We start from the raw sequence: 19,761 nt of genomic DNA, 5'->3' as shown, positions 1-19,761 counted from the left end.
TTCAAAAGCTCCACGGCTGCCAGTTGCTGCAACTGAGTTATCTGATCTTCCCCTTGGCAGTGATAAGCTAGTCTGAGAATGATATTAGAAAACACCCTCAGACTGTCAAACTGTTTGACAAGGAGAGAATGGGAAAAGGGGAGCATTGTATGCAAAAATGGCTCAAGTTCGACATAAATTCTGAGACTGTTTGGTTTGAGAAGGTTTTGCTTGTTTCTTGCAGTTTCTTGCAAACGTATTTTTTACCCCTTGAACCTTTTCACATTGTCATGTTGAACCACAAAGTTTGATGTTTTCTCATCGAAATTTTACATAAGAGACCAACACAAAGTCATATATAGATATGCAGGAAAACAACCCGATTTTAAAAAGTTTAGCATGCTTTGTATTCAGCCCCTTCATTGTCAGTCAGTCAGTCATTTTCTACCGCTTATTCCATAGTAGGTCGCGGGGGAGCTGGTGCCTATCTCCAGCAGTCTATGGGCGAGAGGCAGGGTACATCCTGGACAGGTCGCCAGTCCATCGCAGGGCAACACACAAACAACCATGCACACACTCATTCATACACCTAAGGGCAATTTAGAGTGACCAATTAACCTAACAGGCATGTCTTTGGACTGTGGGAGGAAGCCGGAGTACCCGGTGAGAACCCACGCATGCACGGGGAGAACATGCAAACTCCATGCAGAAAGACCCCCGGTCGGGAATCGAACCCAGGACCTTCTTGCTGCAAGGCAACAGTGCTACCAACTGTGCCACCGTGCTGCCCACTCCCCTTCATTGTGATACCCATAAATATAATCAAGCATAAGTGACTGCCTTCAGAAGTCTGTAATTTAATCCATTGTATTAAAATGGAAAGAGTGAGACATTAAGAAATAAAACTAAGGGGGGTGATGTCAGTCATTGAGATCATATGAAATCCAAGAACTCCACAACACTGTTAGCTGCTGTTTGATCTTGAACTAAAAGGAGAGCTGTGGAGGCTCAGGGGCAGATGATTTAGTCTGCAGAGTATAGGACACCAAGGATAAGCACAGGGGGGCATCTCAGCCTGGCTCTTTGTATACTCCAGTATAAAAAGGTGAACAAAGCCCTCAGGGGCAAAGGAGTGATCTCACCTTTGGCTCGGCTGGTGTGGACCCGGGCACGCAACCAGATCAGCTGGTCAACTTTCTCTGCAGTAAGGTCTTGGACTCGGACCAACGCCCTGTCTGGATCAAACAGACACACAAAGACATACAGAGGTTTTGTTACTTCAAAGAACTTCTCCCATCTCAATTTCCCCCCACTTCTGAATAAAAAAAAATCTCCCTTGACTATCCTTTATACTCCCATAGGCAGAAAAAAGTATGAAGAAGCGTGCGTGTGCTTGTGGAGAAACAGGCAGTAAAGATGTTCAAATTACAGGCATGCCTAATAAATAAGACACAGTAGAAGAGGTGCTGAAAGCTGTCCAAACTTTGGCTATTCTCCCTGGGCTTTATGACAAATTGACTCTAGTTTCACTTGTATCACTCTGAGGCATGCTTACTGCTGATAATCAGCAAGCAACAAGGTAGAGAAACTAGAGAAAGACCTTTCCCTTTGGCTGAGAACTCTCCGTCAACCCACATGAAAGACCTCCCTGCCCCCCTCCTGCCTCGTCCCTATGACTGAACCTGGCATGCAGGTGAGGGAGGCCCCACTTTGTCTGTTGCCACTGATGCTGAAAGAACAAGCAGACAGATGGCTGGCAGCAACAAGTCTGTCTGCTGCTCTACTCATTTGGCGAGTCCTCAAACACAGGCAGTTTGAGGAATTATCACTGGTATCAATGAAGATTGCCACAGGTTTTGTGACGTTTATCAAAAATCTTGTTTAATCAGCATGCTTGACTGCAACATTTCTACAACTACTATTCTGAGTTCCTGCACAAAAACAGCTTGCACGCTTTTACTACGTGTACAAACGCCTGCACAACCTGTATTTCTCAACAAGTATATATGAAATATGCATTGTGTGCAGCAATTTCCTCATGTCTTCATGATGACAAGAAAACGGCGTGTAAACTTTGTTGTGGCACCTTGGTAACGGACAATCTTTAAACATAAACCCGAATACATACAATACCTTGCAAAAACATGTCATACCCTTAAACGTTTTCACATTTTGTAAGATCGCAACCGCAAAGCTGGATGTATTTTGTCAGGATTATGTGTGATAAACCAAAACATAGAAAAATTATGAGGTGAAACAAAAATAAGACATGTTTTCAACTTCTTTTTTTTTTTTTTTACAAATCTGAAAAGAGTGGCATCTATTTGTTTTCAGCTCACCTGAATCAGTACTTTGTAGAATCGCCTTTTGGTGCAATTACAGCTGAAATTTTTTTAAGGTATGTCTCTTCCAGCTTTGACTGAACCATTTCCACAATATTCTCAGTGAAACAGATCCAGCTCATTCAGATCGGATGGAGAACATCAGTTTATATCAGTTTTCAAGTCTTGCCACTGATTCTTAATTTTCATATGCTTTTATCATTGGCGCTTTGGTTGTTTGCTTAGTTTTTGTTTCCTGCTGGAAGTTGAACTGTGGCACCAGTCTCAATGTTTTTCAGGATTTCTTCCAGGATTGCCCCTGTATTTAGGTTAAGACAGGCATCCACAAAGCATGATGCTGACACCCCCATATTTCACCCTTTAAGTTCAGGGTTGTGTGCATTCCTAGCATTTTGCATGTAGGGCAATAAGCTCAAGTTTGGTCTCATCTGACCAGAGCATCGTCTTCCAGGTGCTTGCTGTGTGGAAAACTGCAACAGGACTTTGGGATTGCCAAAACTAATCTTCAGCTTCTATAGAGCGGTCATGGGCCTTTCGGCTCCCTGCCTGATTTTTTTCTTTCCCAGCATGCCAGTTTAGATGGACCGTCAGGTCTTAGCAGATTTACAGTTATTCCAAGCTTCCTCCCATTTTCAGATAATGACTCAAATAATGCTCCCAGCGATGTTCAAAGAGTAGGATATTGTTTTATAAGTCAAGCCTGCTTTAAACTCCTCCGCAACTTCATCTCCAACCTGTCTACTGTGTTCCTTGGTCTTCTTGATTAAGTTTGTTCATTAATATTCTCTAACAAGCCTCAAAGATCTTAGCAGTACTAAGATAAAATTTAGGTTTGGAAAGGTTTAGGTGTACTCTCAAGTCAGTTGGTTGCCCACAATTTTAATTAGGAGCCTCCGAGTAAAGGGGTCTGAACACAAATGCATGGCAAATTGTTCATATTTCTATTTGCAATAAAATTTTGAAAACAGTCTATTTGTCTCTTCCACTCCACAAATGTCCACTTTGTGTCGGTCAATCACACAAAAGCCCAATAATAGTTTCTGATGAATGCGAAAAGGTTACAGGCACTGTGGATTTCTCTTAAATCTATTTCATTTCAATTAAAAACAGCAATGACAAAAAAGATTCATATAACAAAAAACTATTTATTTTGGTTCCCATCTATCAGATTAATAGCTCAACTGAATTTCCCTTTGAGTATTTTTTTATTTGTTGTGACTGAGTGTTTAGATGTGCTGGTGAGTCAAGGTGGCTCCGATACTAACCAAGTTTTTGCTGTGATTGCACCATAGCTGGCAAGCCATATCGGTCCTTGGCAAAGTCCTTAAAACAGAAAAACAATACACCTTTTACTTCATGTAACGCTAAATGAATGTCTCCTTAGAGAGACTTGGATAGACGGTATACACTGCACATTGCACTATTCCATAACATCATAAAGATAATAAATAAATTAATTAATTAATTAATAAAAGCCTTAATGAAGAACCAAACTGGTTAATGAGAAAGAGGTTATCTCATGCTCTGTGTTAACTAATGACTTTAACTGATAAAGGAAGGAATAAATGCTTGTACCACTTATGCTTACAGACAAGAACTCTGTAACTTTCTGCTGAATTTAGTAAGACATACAATATCATGTTTGGGACGGTTTTTCCACTTCAGTGTAATAACGTCTCGCTGTCTACTACATCTGAGATAAGGAACAAACTGACAAGATACTGGGGCTTATCATGATCCCAAGGAGAAGTTGTACAACATAAAACAGGATCCCAGAATCATGTGCCCAGGTATTTGCACACCAATTGTTGCAACAGAAAACCAAAACGAGACAGAAAAGCAAAGAACTGCCCTTAGAGAATGGGCCGAGTGGTTGCTTGAGGATACTTACATCTTCATCTGCACTTTGTTGTTCAGCTGCCTGAAAGAGAAGAAAAGTAACAGGAAATGTTAGGGGGCATTGCCAGTAGATAGTCATCTTGTTATTTCCTGACTATTTAATTCTAAAACCCCCAAAAAAAAGGCTTCAAAATATTTCCCTTCAAATGGAGAAACGTTTTGCTACAACAGTCATGTAAATTGTGTTTCCATCTTCTGCTGTTGAGGATTTGAATAAAATTAATAACTGAGCTCAGCCCCAGAGCCAAGCGTTGGATCCCTGGAATGCACAGCTCTTCCACACATTGCTCCGACACATCACAGGCAATGAGTAATGGCAGCACGAGATATTGCTATGTAATAGAAACAGTGTAAGTGGACAGATATTCTTTATCTCTGCATGGACTTCCAGCCAAATGACTCCTAGAGTGCGATGAGATCCAGCCTTGGCAATGCTGTGGCTCCATTTTCCATGCAAATTGATATTGGAGCACGGAAATGGCTGGTGGCAGTGGAGTGAATTGGAATCACCCATCCTTGATATAATAATTCAGTCACATGATGGATGATATTGCAGCTTATGATCAACGGAATATAGACTTGCTATAGCCGCAAAGCGAACCAGCCAAGCCGGCCCCACAAAAGTGACAAGTGTTTGCAGAATGAGCGTAGAGCTAGAAGGGGAAGAAGAAGAAGAAAAAAAACATACCACTGTTCACTCAATAAACATTCACCTCAGCTTTCAGGTCTTCCCTGAGGCGATGCCTACTATGCTTCAGTGATGTGAGCAGCAGCCGGTGGATCTAACAGTGACAGCTGACTGGTCTAATTCAACTGGAAGACGACACTTTACTGCTTTCACCTTTCAAAGGCACCTCAGTCGTGACAGTGCTGCGCTGTGTCAAAACTACATCTCTAATTCAGATAAATTGTTTGCGATATACTTTGGTCAAAATATAAGATTCCACTATTAAGGCTCTATTACACTGCCCGCCTGTCAAAGTCTGACTTTAAGGATAATAACTAGATACTTTTTTCCATTTTCTTCTCCTATGCTAAGAATTGGTGTGCAGAGTCAAATTAAACTGAATAACCATAAAGAAATCCCAAAGTAACCACCTGGTATTTTACAACAGCACACAGCAAATAAAGCACTCAGGAAAGCTGTTGGAAGACCTCAGCGGATGTAAGTGTTCGCATATATTTACATTTTCCCTGCCTGCAGTTTGCCCATGGGTAGTTGGTAATGATTCATCTTTTGGTGCCATCTCATTGTTAGTGGTATGTTAAAATGAACCAGGTTATCAAGGGAACACACATCAAATACAAACATTGAAGTAAGATAACAGTCAACCAGCTGGCTCATTAACTGGTTGAAACCATAACGCTGTAACTTCTTCATCAGCTATCTGTTAAATAAATCTTGCAGGGTTCCTATATGTTTTCCATGTAAAAATCCCAGACTTTTCCAGACACTAATTAGCAGAGGTCTCTATCCACATTTGTTCTAATTACAAAGCATGAATACATGTCCACAGTAAACATACAGCATCTATTTGTATCAAGCTGAAGTTTTTGAGTGGTAAACATACAAAGACGGAGGGACAGCCTGACTGGCGAACAGACGGATAGATGGCCAGAAGGTCAGAGGCAAGAATACACGGTACAAATGTTAGGTTGAATTTTTCAAATTGTTACAATTTGTGAAGTTTATATTGCTACTGCACCAATAACTCTTGCACTTTATTTGCCAGATGGCTCGCACTTTGCACCGTTTTAATGATGGACTTGTCATTGTTGTCTATCTGACCTGTTCACTATCACGTGTACTGCTGCCTTTCTTGGCCAGGTCACCCTAATGAAAGAGATCTTGATCTCAATGGGTCTTTTATTTGGTTAAATAAATGTTCAATAAAATAAATACATTGAGACAATGGGAAACAGTACAAAGAACAAAAAATTTGTCAGACCTTCTCAAGCTTTGTAGCACTCTGTTCTTGAGCTTCACTGTTTTTTAAATCCCTTTCAGTTTTCAGAAATGAACATGAAGAACTGTTAATTTTACACGTTTACTTTAAAACTATTACTGTTTACAGTCATTTGTCATTTTGTCAGCAAGCGTGATATACTACTTTTCCCCCTCAAATTTAAAAAATAAAAACCAGTAATTTATTTCACTGAAGTAACTACAGGTGATTTTCTTACAGCAAGTAGCAGAGAAAAGACAACATAAAACTAGAAATGCCACTACCAAGATATTGTGAGATTTGATTAATTTGAAGGTGAAATACTGGGAAAATTTAAAAATGAGGAAGCTGGATCTCTCCAGAACAGCAGAAGTGAATGCTTTTCTTTACTTGAACTCCTCAATGAATGAGTTATTTTCAGACCCACAAGGGTCCACAAGAAAACAACACGCCTGTGTTTTTGAGGTTTTCCGGGCACTTAGTCAAAGAGAAAGTGGCATTTTCTGTAATATTTCTCATTTCAATTCTTTTTCCCTTTATTTTTTAACATAAGACAATACTTCGATGCGACGTGCACATGTCTGAAACACTTTGGAAGAAAGCAGTCAGAAGAAAAAGATGAGCAATAATCATATGGCAAACAGAACGGGTTTTGTTAAAAATGCTGAAATACTAAATTGTGCAGCATTCCCTTTATTAAATAAGGAGCCGCCTTTTTTTTAAATCACATCTGCAGTCAAGGGAACCAAATTCGAAGTGAAGAACAGAATAAGAGAACAACAGAATTTCTGAGAAAACTAATGAAAGAGGACTTAAAGAAATGCTTTGATCAGCGAATGCAGCAGTGTGTAGCTGCAGAAGCTGTGTATATAGAAAAGGTTTAAGGTCTCTTTGTTGAAACTTCAGTAGCAGCAGAAAACCCATCTTACATAAAAAAAAAAAAAAAAAAAAAAGAGTACAGGGGAAATTTTACAAATCCCCCATTTAGGTAATTAAAAGTATAAAACTTTCTGCAAAGGTCACTACAAGTGTGTAACAATACTGAAAAGTCATCACCGGCCTTTAGTAGAAGATAATATGTGTTAACTTTAAATAAGCAGCCATTACTTCTGTATTCTTACACAATTCCAATGTGACTGAGCATAACGTGTTTTTGTAGAGACCAACACCATCCAAATATGACATTTTACACACAGTTTCTTCAAGTACCAAGAAAACTTACTCCACGGTCCTCTTACAGCCATACAGCTTCTTATCCCACACTGATAGCATCCTGATCATCAAGTGTTGTGCTTAAAAGTAGCTGTCTGAATGTGTGTGAATACATGTCAAAGTTGTTATTTATAAATAGTTTTATTTTAATAATTTAAAAAATAAGAAAAAAGCTTTTTAAATAATCAATTATTTAACTTTAAATAATTACACCACACCTGTCTAAACCTGTCTTTTCAGTCAAAAGAATGGCTGCGCGTTGGACAACCGTTCCCGGAGTGACCAGAGAGGACAGAGAAGCTAGCCACCACCTCCTGAAAAATAACGTCCTTCAGGTTGAAACCAGATCCTTCAAGTTGAGATTGCCGCCGTTAGCAGAGCTGAGAAACACAACGGTGAGAGCTACGAGTCAAGACACTCAGTCCAGTTCACTAAGAGGGGGCACAACAAAATCCAAACCACAACTAATTCTGTTTATTGTGCTATGGTGGTTCTGAGACAGCGATTCTGAGACATATGAACACCGACGTGTTCATATGTCTTGGAAACATTTAATTTCTCTTTTTGCTTTCCTCCAAACATTTACCCCCTCGAAATTAACATTAGATAATATAACTCAAAAATAGGCCACCAGCACTTTCTTGAAACTACAGAGAGAGACCAAGTAAAGCTTTGATAAAAGTTAGCTTTAATCGGTTTAAATAATATTTTGAACATCAATTTCTCATTCATAAAAGTCCTATCTTAGCTGCAGTAGTAGATCATAGAAAGCTCATTATTGTTGTTGGTGCTTCTTTTTTAACCACAGGAAATAGACCTCCCCTCCTTGAACCGCCACCTTAACGTGGTGGAGGGGTTTTAGTGCCCAAATGATCCTAGAGGCTATGTTTTCTGGAGCTTAAATGCCCCAGGTAGGGTCTCCAATGTCAAACAGGCTCTAGGTGACGGGTCACACAAAGAGTGGTTCAAGACACCCTCATGACGACTACACAAACGAGGGCGGTAATGTTGCCCGGTACGGCGGAGCCAGGGTCCCACCCTGGAGCCTGGCCTGATGTCGCGACCCGTCAGAGACCGGCTGGTGACTGGGTTGCTTCTTGCGGGACACGGCCGGGCCAAGCCCGAAGGAGAGACCCGAGGCCATCCCCCAGTGGGCCCACCACCTGCAGGGGGAACCGTGAGTGACCGGTGCAAAGAGGATTGGGCGGGGGATGAAGGTGGAGACCTCGGCGGCCTGATCCCCTGATGCTTAGGCTGGCTCTAGGGACGTGGAATGTCACCTCACTGGGGGGGAAGGAGCCTGAGCTTGTGCGGGAAGTTGAGAGATATCGAGTAGAAATAGTCAGGCTGACTTCCACACAGCGTGGGCTCCGGAACCCATCTCCTCGAGAGGGGCTGGACTCTCCTACTCTGGAGTGGCCCAAGGGGAGAGGCGGCGGGCTGGGGTAGGTTTGCTTGTAGCCCCCCAGCTCGGCCGTCTCGTGTTGGGGTTTACCCCAGTGAATGAGCGGGTCGCATCCCTGCGCCTTTGGGTTGCGGACAAGTCTCTGACTATCGTTTCGGCCTACGGGCTGGGAGGTAGTGCGGAGTACCCGGCCTTCTTGGCGTGCCTGTCGGGGGTGCTGGATAGTGCCCCTCCCGGGGACTTTATTATTCTGCTGGGGTACTTCAACGCCCACGTGGGAAACAACAATGACACCTGGAGAGGCGTGATCGGGAGGAATGTTACGAGTTGTTAGTTACATGATTAAAAGATTGAAATGATGAACAAATCTCTCAATAATCCATCTCTGCAGGAGTGTTTTAGTAAATATAAGAATTACTGTGTAGGATGTGGGATGATTGTAGAAGAAAACAACACTTGGGGTGGACATAAACATGGCCAAAATGACAGGAATACTTAAACAATAGAGACTCTAACCTCCCGTCGACTCACCAACCCTGCTGGGCCCACAATGCCCACCAGAACAGCACGTCACACCGTCAACAGCTGTAAAGGTTTTTTGCGGATGTGAAACATCAAAACAGAACAAAAAATGCAATAACACCACTGACCATCTTGGCCTGTTTCTCAGCCTTCTTTGCTGCTTTCTCTGCTTCCTTCTGCTGTTTCTTTAGGGCTTTCTTTGACTGAGCCTGCTGCTCCTCCTCCGTTGCGCTGAAACAGGAAGAAACACACAACATAAACATAAAAGTCAGTTTCCATCTCCTTTTTCTCCTGCATACCACGAGGAAGTAGTTGAGTGCCTGGGAAAATTAATTCTGAGCCATCACCACGTCAAGCGTTAAGGTCTGAACCACCTTTAATCCCATTGTTCTTCCAAACAAAACAGCTGGAGCTGGGATGAATGGACTGGAGAGAGTTTGAAGAACAGCTAAGATTGAAATGTCAGAAAGTAAGATCAGTTAGATGAACTCTGCAGATTTGAGAAGACTATAGACTGACTGAGAATCTCTAATGATGTAACTGTTTGTAGAGAACACAGATTACCCCATTTTATCTTATCTGAAAGTAAAGGTGTCTTTATTTACCAGACAATGGCCCTTTACTTGAGCTGATAAGCATGAGAAACTTGCCTACAATAATAAAGTCTCATGGAGTTACCAGGAGAAACAGATACGTACCAAAACTTTAACACTGAGGCCAAAATGACCACAAATGTACACAGATAGTGTGTCTGCCAGCTTAACAAATCTAGAGATTGGTTTGTAACCATTCTTTGCAAAATGGCTCAACCTCAGTCGGATTGGATAGAGACCATCTCTGAACAGCTATTTTAAAAATTTGCAACAGATTGGATTTATGTCTGCAACGTGACTGGACAATTCTACCACATGGATGAGCTGTGATCCAAACCATTCCACCTTACGTCTGGTTGAATGTTTAAGAGGTTTTGTCCTGCTGGAGGGAGAACCTCCACTACAGGCTCTGGTCTTCAGAAGCATTTAAAGGTGCATTTCAACAGCGGGGACCTTTTCCACAAACCACAGTAGTAGTAGGTTAGAATATTTTACGGCGTTTATGTTTCGAGATACAGATTAAAGCAATATAAACCGCACAGGACTGTTGACGATTGAGATTTTAAGTCTGAATGGAGCGGACATTCTGCTGCGGTTGGCGCTGCATCTGTTTGCGGGTTTTCTTCTCATACCACTTATCTCGAAGACTTTCATCACTGAGGACCTGGATATTATCACAAACTTCTTCAGAATTAAAACTGATTTTAATCCTTTTTTATAACTTAACAGCCATGAAAAAGCCATAAATTACATATCTGGATAGCCTATTGTAAAACCACTTGGAGCTCTGTCTTTTCCTCTCTCACACAGGCAAAAGATGGGATCGACAGAGTTCAGTTAGAATACATTCTACTTATATATTTCCATACAATATGGAGTGACAGTAAGTGGCTTTTAGATCATAACAGCTATGAAACAATGCAAAATTAATGCAGTTTTGGTCTGAATTCATGGTTTTTAATCGAACTAGGGACTCTGCTGTTGCAGTGGGTGGAGATCTGTTCCACTAGATTCCAGCAGCAGAGGACCCACTCGGAGTCAGAGGACATAATCTACAGAAATGGCCCGGCTTGCAGATTCCACAATGGAAACGCAAACAAAAAAACGCCCTGAGTAAATAAAAAGGTTGCATGAAGTTAAGTTCTGGAGAAGAAACGTTCAGGTATCAGCAGTTGGAAGGTGCCTCATGACTAGCTGCCATGTCCCTGCAGACGAGATGCAGGGATAAGGAAGAGATGCCACAGATGACACCAACATGCTTCCACACTGGGATGTGAGGTTCAGTGTTACTTTTCCACCACATATACAATTTTGCATATAGGCCAAAACAGGTTTTCAGAGCAGACTACTGTTGGTCAAACATATAAAATCAAATATAGAGTGAAAAATATGAAAAAGTTCAAGGGGTAAACATGCCTTAGAATAATTTATCTCTGAATCCTAGTTTTCTATTTACCCATTTAGTGTTAGAAAAAGTGTGTAAATGATTTTTCATGAATAATGTCAGTGTAGTGGTGCTTGTATTAATGAGAAATTGACAACTCTGTATTTCAGATTTAAAAATAAAAGTCAGTAAAAAAAAACACAAAACAAAAAAGACTGCAGGTGCATAAATGACAGCAGCTTGGTTTCCCAAAACACCAGGAGTCTGGACCTGAAGGAAGCCCATGAGATCAGGAAATAACAAGGAGCAGAGGACAGCTATGAATAGCAATAAAGCCCAAACAAAAGCCAAAAACTGCAACATATTGTGGCTTCCAAGGAGGAATCAGGTCCTGGTTGTACTTCCTCTATTGTCTAATGTGACCACTGATACCACCACTCTAACATCATGGCCTAAGTTTTCCCTCCATAACACTTGAGACTAATCTTCAGAATAAAGATATGTATTATAAGTAATGGTTCTTATTCAGTAGTACTATATGTCAATCTAAACTCTTGTTTTATTGCTGTTTCTAAAAGACAGTGAAGCAGACCCATAATATGCTTAAAGACACGAGTCAACAGTTAAACCAATGATAGCTCAACTGGTTCATAACACAAGTCATCCAACGGTAACTGCTGGTTAACTATGCCAACATGTCATGGATCCTACAGCTTCAGTATCAAACACAATACATCCATTGCTGTTTAATGGTTAACATTTTTAACCTGACTACATAGTAAAAGCACAATAAAAGGGTGGGAACAGTGGCTTTATTCTTTGTGCAAAGGTCAGAAATCTAAAGTCTAACAGAATGAGAGTCATTTCGTTTAAAATGTTTCGCACCCCGCTTATCTGGGTACGAAACGCCCGTCTACCACTGGACGCTTTGTACCCAGCTTGTGGTCATTTTATACCCGCCTTTACAATGATGCATTTGTAAGGAATTGTGGTTTAGACTCCAGTAAATTATATCCATCAGCAAGAGGTAGCTCATAGTTATTTTGGTTTTATCAGCAAAATGTGTGTTTCTCCCCATCATTATCGTCATTATTACTTCAAAAAATTATATAGCAGTGTCATGTTTCTTAAGTATTGTGCAGCCTTAATCCTTTTATATAAATCCCCTTTGTTGATGTATGCCTACAGAATCAGATGCAGTTCAATTACAGAAACGTCAACAGTTAAATGGGACGCATTTCCGTTGTATAATCCAGAGAGATGTTCTTATTTGCCACAGTTAAAAAGCACAAAAGAAACTAACTTTATAAGGCATACTTTCAATTTTTTTTTTTAAATTAAGCAAATTTTTGCAGGAAAACAGAGAAGGATGACATTGCATCAGTGTCTAGGTATTTCTTATCGTCAGTATTCAGTTTCTTGTCATAATGTAAATATCAAAGCATGCAATGTTTGCTTTTTAAAGACCAGAGAATATCATGCAATTTAAATATTTTATAACAGGAATGCTTTAAGTTTTTCAAAACGCATCAGGTTTTAACACAGTCGTGAACTTTGTGTTGAGAACAGCAGGTGTTATATAAATATATTCATTTTCAGTTTCAATTGTTTCTTATAGGAACAAAATAGATTATTTCCAACTCCATTTAAACCGTAAATGCGCCTCACGGCCAGAAGGAAGATTGCTGAGGTTTTCTTTTCATGCTTTGTTTATGATCGTGCAAGTATTTTATTTAGACGCTTAATTAAACTGTGCAAAACTGTCAGCTGATGCAATCCGCTGCAAGTTAGTGTTAGCTGCTAGCCGTGTTAGCACCATGCTGAAGTCAAACTGCCGCTCTGAGAGCTGAGTTACAGCAAACACAACCTTCACTGCGCTCTTACCCATTTACTTTTTCCTTCGTCATGTCCAGTTTTATTCTTGGACAGTTGGGACTAATTATTTTTGCAACTGTTTGACAGGAGAAGAGAAGCACCGCATCAGCTGTTCACAGCATGGACGGGACCAGGAAGGAAGGAGCTGTTTTGACCGAGCACAGTTCCGACTGGAAACGAGTCACGGACTGTAGTTCTGCCTCATTGTCGTTTGTCCGGAGCAGACAAAATACATCATTCTGTATCATTCTGAGATATGAATATGCTTTGACCCAAACCATGCCATTGTAGCTGTATGTTAATACTTTTTGTCCTACTAAAGAGTGAACTCTTGTTACAGTTAATTTTTTTTTTTTTTGCTGTCTCTTACACGTTTTTATCCCTTATTGTGCTGTATTGTCCTCACCTAACTTTCCATCAACTCTGACCAGCTTCCCTGTCCATGGCGAAGCAAAGCATTCTTACGGTGGGGATAGTGCTGCTTTGTTTGGTCTATCTAATACAATCCTCATTAATCAAGCTTAGTCTCAAGTCTCAATCATCTAAATCAAATCCAATCTTATCCAAAAAAAACTTCAATGACCTTATTAGATCATAGAGAACCACACCAAGTGACTGTTTTAAATTAAACAGGATGGCCTATTACATACTGTGCTCTTTAAAGATGGAATTTTATTTTCGCACAAATTTCTCTTACTACTGTGACTACATTTTCAATGTGATATGTTCAGAAGAGATTGATCAATTAAATTTTAAGAAAATATAAACTTCATCTGTCAATAATAAATCACACTGTCACAATCATTTAATAAGAAGAGGTACAAATATTAAAAAATATAAATGAGCGTAATTTCAGAAAATGTACCTATGTGTTTCCAAACAGCATATGAACTTTACTAAGGCTCTTATAAAAACTCATTTTAATAAGTAATAAATGTTCTGTAATGAGTGACCAATTGGTGGGCTTTTCTGTTTAGTATATTTGTGAAAAATCTATTTCTTAACAAGCTGTGTCTAAATAAAGATGCCTGTTTGCCTGAGCTTAACCCTGATTATAAATATTTGCCCATTCTATAAGGCATGAGGAACTGCAGCATTGCATTTGTGGTTCTCCTGGTGGTCTTATCTTGACGATCACCTGTTTTGTGGGTTGGTGGTTAGACTTTGTAGAGCATTTTTGACCTTCAATCTGATGCCACATTTTAATTTTTGACTTCAAAGGGTTCAGAAAACATAACTATGCCAGTGTACACATGCAGCAGGGTCATTTTTGAAAGATGTTTCTACCATGTTAGACATTTTAAACTATTCTTTATCTTGTGATGTAAATAAATTAGCCTGCATGTAAAGAAATGTACATAAACAACTAACTGCAAGTGATTAGCATGTTTACGTTGTTTTATACTTCCAGCAACTGTCAAACTGTAAAATTACATTCACACCATGGCTTGAGTGCTCTAAGTGCACATAGGTATCCAATAACCTTTGCAGGAATGGACTGCCACAGCGAGTGATGGTGGTTTGAATTCAGCGGGGGTGTCTTCAAAGCTTTTCTCAGGCTGCCGGCCACAAGAGCTCCTGACGCAGGAAACAGGCTTCCTGTCGCTCAATTTCCTCCCTAAAACAACGTAACCTTTGGCGGAGTGTGTCACTGCACAAAAGGAGTTCGGGCTATTTGTTGTTCTTCTATGCTGGTGTTTGCTAAGCATTAACTCCTTTATTTTTACAGTTCCCAACATTAACAGTTAAGAAAGGCTGGGTAATTTTGTAGAATCCAAGTGTAGAATTTTGCATATGGAGGTGCACAGATAATTAATTACCAGTAGAAGCAATTTCCTGCTATCTCCAACAACCTCACCTTTAACCCCTGATTCCCAACTTCTCACAGGAGAATATTTGCATGAGCATGTTTTAACTAATAAAATGGTAGTTTTTTACCAGAGTTTTATTCCGCTTACTTGTGAAATTTGTGGGTTATGGAAGGTAAAAACTTTTAAAAGTGCCCCTTTGAATGAAAATGTGTGTTGTTGAATATTGTAGTTTTTCATTACACAGAAATAATAAAAGCTTTAATAATGAATGGAAGGGAACATTCTTGTACCCAAGATGGGAATTCCTAACAGGATTGCTTATGTAACATTTAAGCACTCCACTCGGGGCCAATGTCAGTTTGGCAAGAAGCAGAATCTATGTATCTACTTACTTTTATCATTATACGGCGTATAGTCAGTCAGAAATTTACATGTTTAATTAAACCAGTTAAACGCCTTTAGTGAATCACTGTAAAATATACTGCCTGGATGAAGTATTCACACCCCTTAAGGCTTTTTACATTTTGTTACATTACAAAGACAAGGTTCAATGCATTTTATTTGGATTTTATGTAATAGATTAACTCAAGGTTGCATATACGTGTCAGGCAAAAAGAAAATAGATTTTTTTTTTTACCAAGAAAACTTACAAAAGCATAGAGTCTATTTGTAATTAGTCTTCTTTATTCTGATGGCCCTAAAACATACAGGGCAATATATGTCAGATTGGATTGAGAGCAGATTTTTTACAATCTGTAATGAGTGTGTATTTGTATTCAGCCCCTGAGTCAACAATTCTCTCTTATTTGGTGTTCTTTGAAAAAAAAAAACAAAAAAAAAAAACAGCTCAAGCTCAGTCAGACTGGATGGAGAGGATCTTTGAACATCAATATCCAAGTCTCGCACATGCTTTCAACTGATCTGTAGGTCTGGACTTTGACTGGGCCATTCTAACACATGAATATCCTTTGATCAAACTTTCCATTAAATCTCTGGCCGTATATTTAGGGTTGTTGTCCTGTTTGAAGGTGAACCTCTACCCCAGCCTCAATACTTTTGTAACTTCTAACAGGTTTTCTTTCAGAATTGCCCTGTATTTAGCTCCATCCATCTTCCATCTTTCTTCTGTTGTCCTTGCAGCTCCCTCTCCTTGCTTAGGACAAACGTCCCTTGACATGCCTTGAGGCAAGCTGATAACAGGACTTCTAATGCCTTTCTTCTTGCCACTAGTGTCCCCACAGCATGTTGCTTCCACCACTGTGTTTTATGGTGTGAATGGTGTGTTCAGGAGGATGTTTTAGTAAGGTTTGTTGGCCAGAAAGTCTTATTTAGGTCTCTGTTGCAGCTGTAATTGAAGCAGAAGGTTGAAAGAAAAAAATGCAGGCCAAACTTTTCAGATTTATGTTCAGATACATTGATGTTCGTAGTTGTAACATAACAAAATATGAAAAAAAATAAGGGACATGAATACTTTTGTGAGATGTATTCACCCCACAGCAGCTGTTATATTATTTTGACAATAAAAGCTGTATTTCAGACTGGGAGTAAAAAATTTGCCTTGTTCGCAAACCATAAATGTAACTGACGAGAATGAGGCACAGAGATGGCTGATCTTCCTGCACAGGATGAGGTCCTATGCTAAATAAGGCTCATTTGGCTACATTTCCAACTGAAAAAAGCTCCTCTTGTTTTATATTCTTGCACTGCACCAGTACAGGCATTAACCCTTTGACTTAATGGAGGCACTTCACACTTTTCTCTCCATGTAAAGACATGGAAATGTATCTCCATGGGAGTTTGGAATGAATGCCAGGGCTGTCTTATACAAAGGGCATTTGATGACTTCATTCTCCTTGAGATCAATTGTTGTTTGCTACCTTTGGTCTGCAACTTGAATATCAGCCTGTCACTATTCCAGCACTGATTAAATTTAAAGCATGTATCCTAGTTAAAGGAGACTGATGTGGGTAAATGTTCAAAATTTGTTATTTTAAAGGTCTTATGTTGTCCTTTTCTTGTTCTACCAAATTTATACAAGTGATATATTACAAGAACCCTCATGAAAGACAATGTCTGTCTATTTGCATCTACTGAATACATTTATTTTGGTTTTTGTGATCCATTTAATGGCTAAGTTGACCCACTGACCCTCTCTATGAGGTGAATGAGAATATTGCTTGTTTACAAGCCAAACATAATGAAGGCAGTATATCTTGCAAACTGGAAAAGAAAGAAAATAAGTCAGAGGGGAAACTTGCTCATTTCTTTGTTTGTGAGCCATATGGAGGTTAATTCTAGGAGATTTTTGTTTGCTTTTGTGTTGCTGTCTGCTTAAGATGTAAAGTGCACAGATGTTCCTGCAATTACAGGGTCTGTCTGCACAGTCCCCCTGCATTACAGGCGTTCAGGTGGTGACATTTGTTAGGAGACTTTCCACCCCCACACCACTACTCACCCACATACTCCCCAAAGGGAAGAAGGAGCGGTAAAAACCCTCATCACACAAAAGTCATGGAAAGTACAGGACACTTTTATTTTTACAGTAAAAAACAGGTACAAAAAGCAACCTTCTTAAATCAAGCATAAGCCCAGTGTAAACGACAGCAATAAATTATAGCTTTTATTTATTCACGCAACCTAAGTGCGAACACAAAAAATGCTACAGAAAACTATGTACAAAAAGCAGCTACTAATGGATAAAAACGGTTAAGACCAATTAAAACGGAGCCCTAGTTTGAGCATCACAGTCTGTGAAGATGATAACAGAGATAATGGATCTTCAATGGAAAAGAGGTACTGTCCAGGACACAATGCTACTTAAGGAGCCAAACAATTGGGAGGAAATGTAACAAAAACACACAGTTGCAGTTTTCAAGGCATGCAAAGGCCCAGGTAAAAAAAAAAAACCCCAAAAAAACGATATTTTTTTCTTTACATTTGTACAAAATGTAGTAAGTTCATTCAAATAAAGCTTAGTTTTTTTAGTCTCTCCTGAGTGTATAAAGTCAAGAACTCCCAACATTGACTGTCGGTTAACTTGACAAAACGCTGGAAGACTCGGACTCTGTGGACACAGAAGAAATCTGTCCTCGTTTTTTGGTCATGAGAGTCGCTTTCTGGCTCGATCTGCTGCTGATCGTGAGCGTGCTCCTGGCAGTTTTGTTGAACTTCACACCCAGGAAGGCATAGAGGATGGGGTTCAGGCAGCAGTGGAAGTAGGCCAGTGCTTCAGTGATGGAGATCCACGTCTCCACTGCCTGCTGCAGCTCGCAGCTAGAGGACACAACGTTCAGCATCATAAGGGTGTCGACAAAGATGCCAATGCAGTAGGGCAGCCAGCAGCTGAAGAAGCAAATGATGAGGATTACCGTCGTCTTCAGAGCTTTCTTCTTCAGCACCTGGCCCTTGGCACCTTGGGAGAGCCTGGAGATGATGATACAGTAGCAGATGAGGATGACCAGTCCGGGTAGGACGAAGCCCACCAGGATGTGCTGAAAGCGGAAAACCACTGTCCATATCAGACTGCTTGTCACTGGGTAGATGCGCTGACAGATTGTTCTAGAACTGGCACTCTCCATGCTGTCCTCCATGAAGAGGTAGCTGGAGGAGCTTACATCTTGTACATCCTGGACTCGGGCAAACACCAGGTCAGGCACAGTCAGGATGGCAGCAGGCAGCCACACTCCGACGTAGATCACTCTGCTTGCTAGCAGCTTTCTTGTGGCCTGGCTGTTGGTGGCATGGACGACCGCCAAGTACCTGTCCAAGCTGATGAAGGCCAGGATCAGGACGCTGCTGTAAAGGTTCACCGTGTAAATCATGTGCACTGACACGCAGAGGAAGCCTCCGAAGTACCACGTCTTGACAGCGTCCACGGCCCAGAAAGGCAGCGTGAGGACAAACAGGAGGTCTGCAACGGAGAGATGGAGCCGGTACTTATCCGTCATAGTTTTGACCTTCTTCTGGTAACCCATGACGACAACGACCAGTCCATTGCCGACAATCCCCAGGGCAAATATTATTCCATAAACCGTTGGGAGGAAGATCTTGTTGAAGTTACTGCTGAGCGCTTGACCACATGGCTCCTGGATGTTTAGGTCAAAGTCTCCAGACCCCTCAGAGTTGTTGTCAGTGCTGTTGTCGAAAAACAGCTCATATACAAAGTCCTCCTAAATAGAAAAAACGGTGTTTTTTTTAGTTTTAAACTCATAAAAGCCAGAAAATTTTTTTACAAACTAGGGAGAGTACTGCTCTTAAGAATAACAACAAAGCTGTAAGCACATGTTTTTTCATATAGGAAACAGCATGAAGCAAAACCTGACGCAAGCGTTGCTTCAGTTAAGAAAAACAACAGAACTCACCTCTGCCATGTTTAATTCTCGTCGATCATGTAAAGTTTTGGCGACAATGTGTTTGCGTGTTCAGCACGATGATTAGTTGTGACGGTCTGCAAGCGGACCTTCCACATTAAGTAGGCACAGTCAGCCGGCCCCCGACCCAGCCTCCCAGAGGAGGAGGAAAAGGTGGAGGCGTGTCTGTATGTGCATGAGGTTTCCAAAAACAGCTTCTCTATAAAACCCTAAAACACTCCGCATGATGCTGGGCGGAACATGTGAGACTTCTCAGTTTGCGAGAAAACGACGTTAAAGCTTAAAATAACGGTCGCATTTAGGGGCGTTGTTAGATATAAAGAAAAATGAGTATTGAAGGAGAGCTGAATAAAATAAAGCCTAGACCCAGACATAGCTAAATAAAAACATTGGTTCTAATAATAAAGAATAATATATAAGACC

The 19,761-nt window shown here is 40.5% G+C and overlaps 2 protein-coding genes across 2 annotated transcripts in view; both read right to left on the bottom strand.

Annotated features, from left to right (window-relative positions):
* The window catches only part of dars1 (aspartyl-tRNA synthetase 1), a 46,575-nt gene extending 33,251 nt beyond the window's left edge, over positions 1-13,324 (bottom strand). The window contains exons 1-5 of the mRNA XM_047371428.1: positions 13,167-13,324; positions 9,434-9,536; positions 4,213-4,242; positions 3,587-3,644; positions 1,122-1,214 (exon numbers count right to left, since the gene is read on the bottom strand). Coding sequence (XP_047227384.1) covers positions 1,122-1,214; positions 3,587-3,644; positions 4,213-4,242; positions 9,434-9,536; positions 13,167-13,189 — 307 coding nt within the window. The 5' untranslated portion in view covers positions 13,190-13,324. The remainder of the gene's footprint in view (positions 1-1,121; positions 1,215-3,586; positions 3,645-4,212; positions 4,243-9,433; positions 9,537-13,166) is intronic.
* Positions 13,325-17,477: 4,153 nt separating this feature from the next.
* Positions 17,478-19,486, bottom strand: LOC124870944 (C-X-C chemokine receptor type 4-like). Its single transcript, XM_047369813.1, has 2 exons — positions 19,330-19,486; positions 17,478-19,137 (listed from the first exon to the last, which is right to left on the bottom strand). Exons 1-2 carry the CDS (start codon positions 19,336-19,338, stop codon positions 18,001-18,003), a joined length of 1,146 nt encoding a protein of 381 aa, XP_047225769.1. The 5' UTR covers positions 19,339-19,486; the 3' UTR covers positions 17,478-18,000.
* Between the last annotated feature and the right edge of the window lie 275 nt (positions 19,487-19,761).

Source organism: Girardinichthys multiradiatus, chromosome 7 (genome assembly GCF_021462225.1).
Source record: "Girardinichthys multiradiatus isolate DD_20200921_A chromosome 7, DD_fGirMul_XY1, whole genome shotgun sequence".
Classification (NCBI taxonomy): Eukaryota; Metazoa; Chordata; class Actinopteri; order Cyprinodontiformes; family Goodeidae; genus Girardinichthys; species Girardinichthys multiradiatus.
This window is presented reverse-complemented; position numbering and strand designations above follow the sequence as displayed.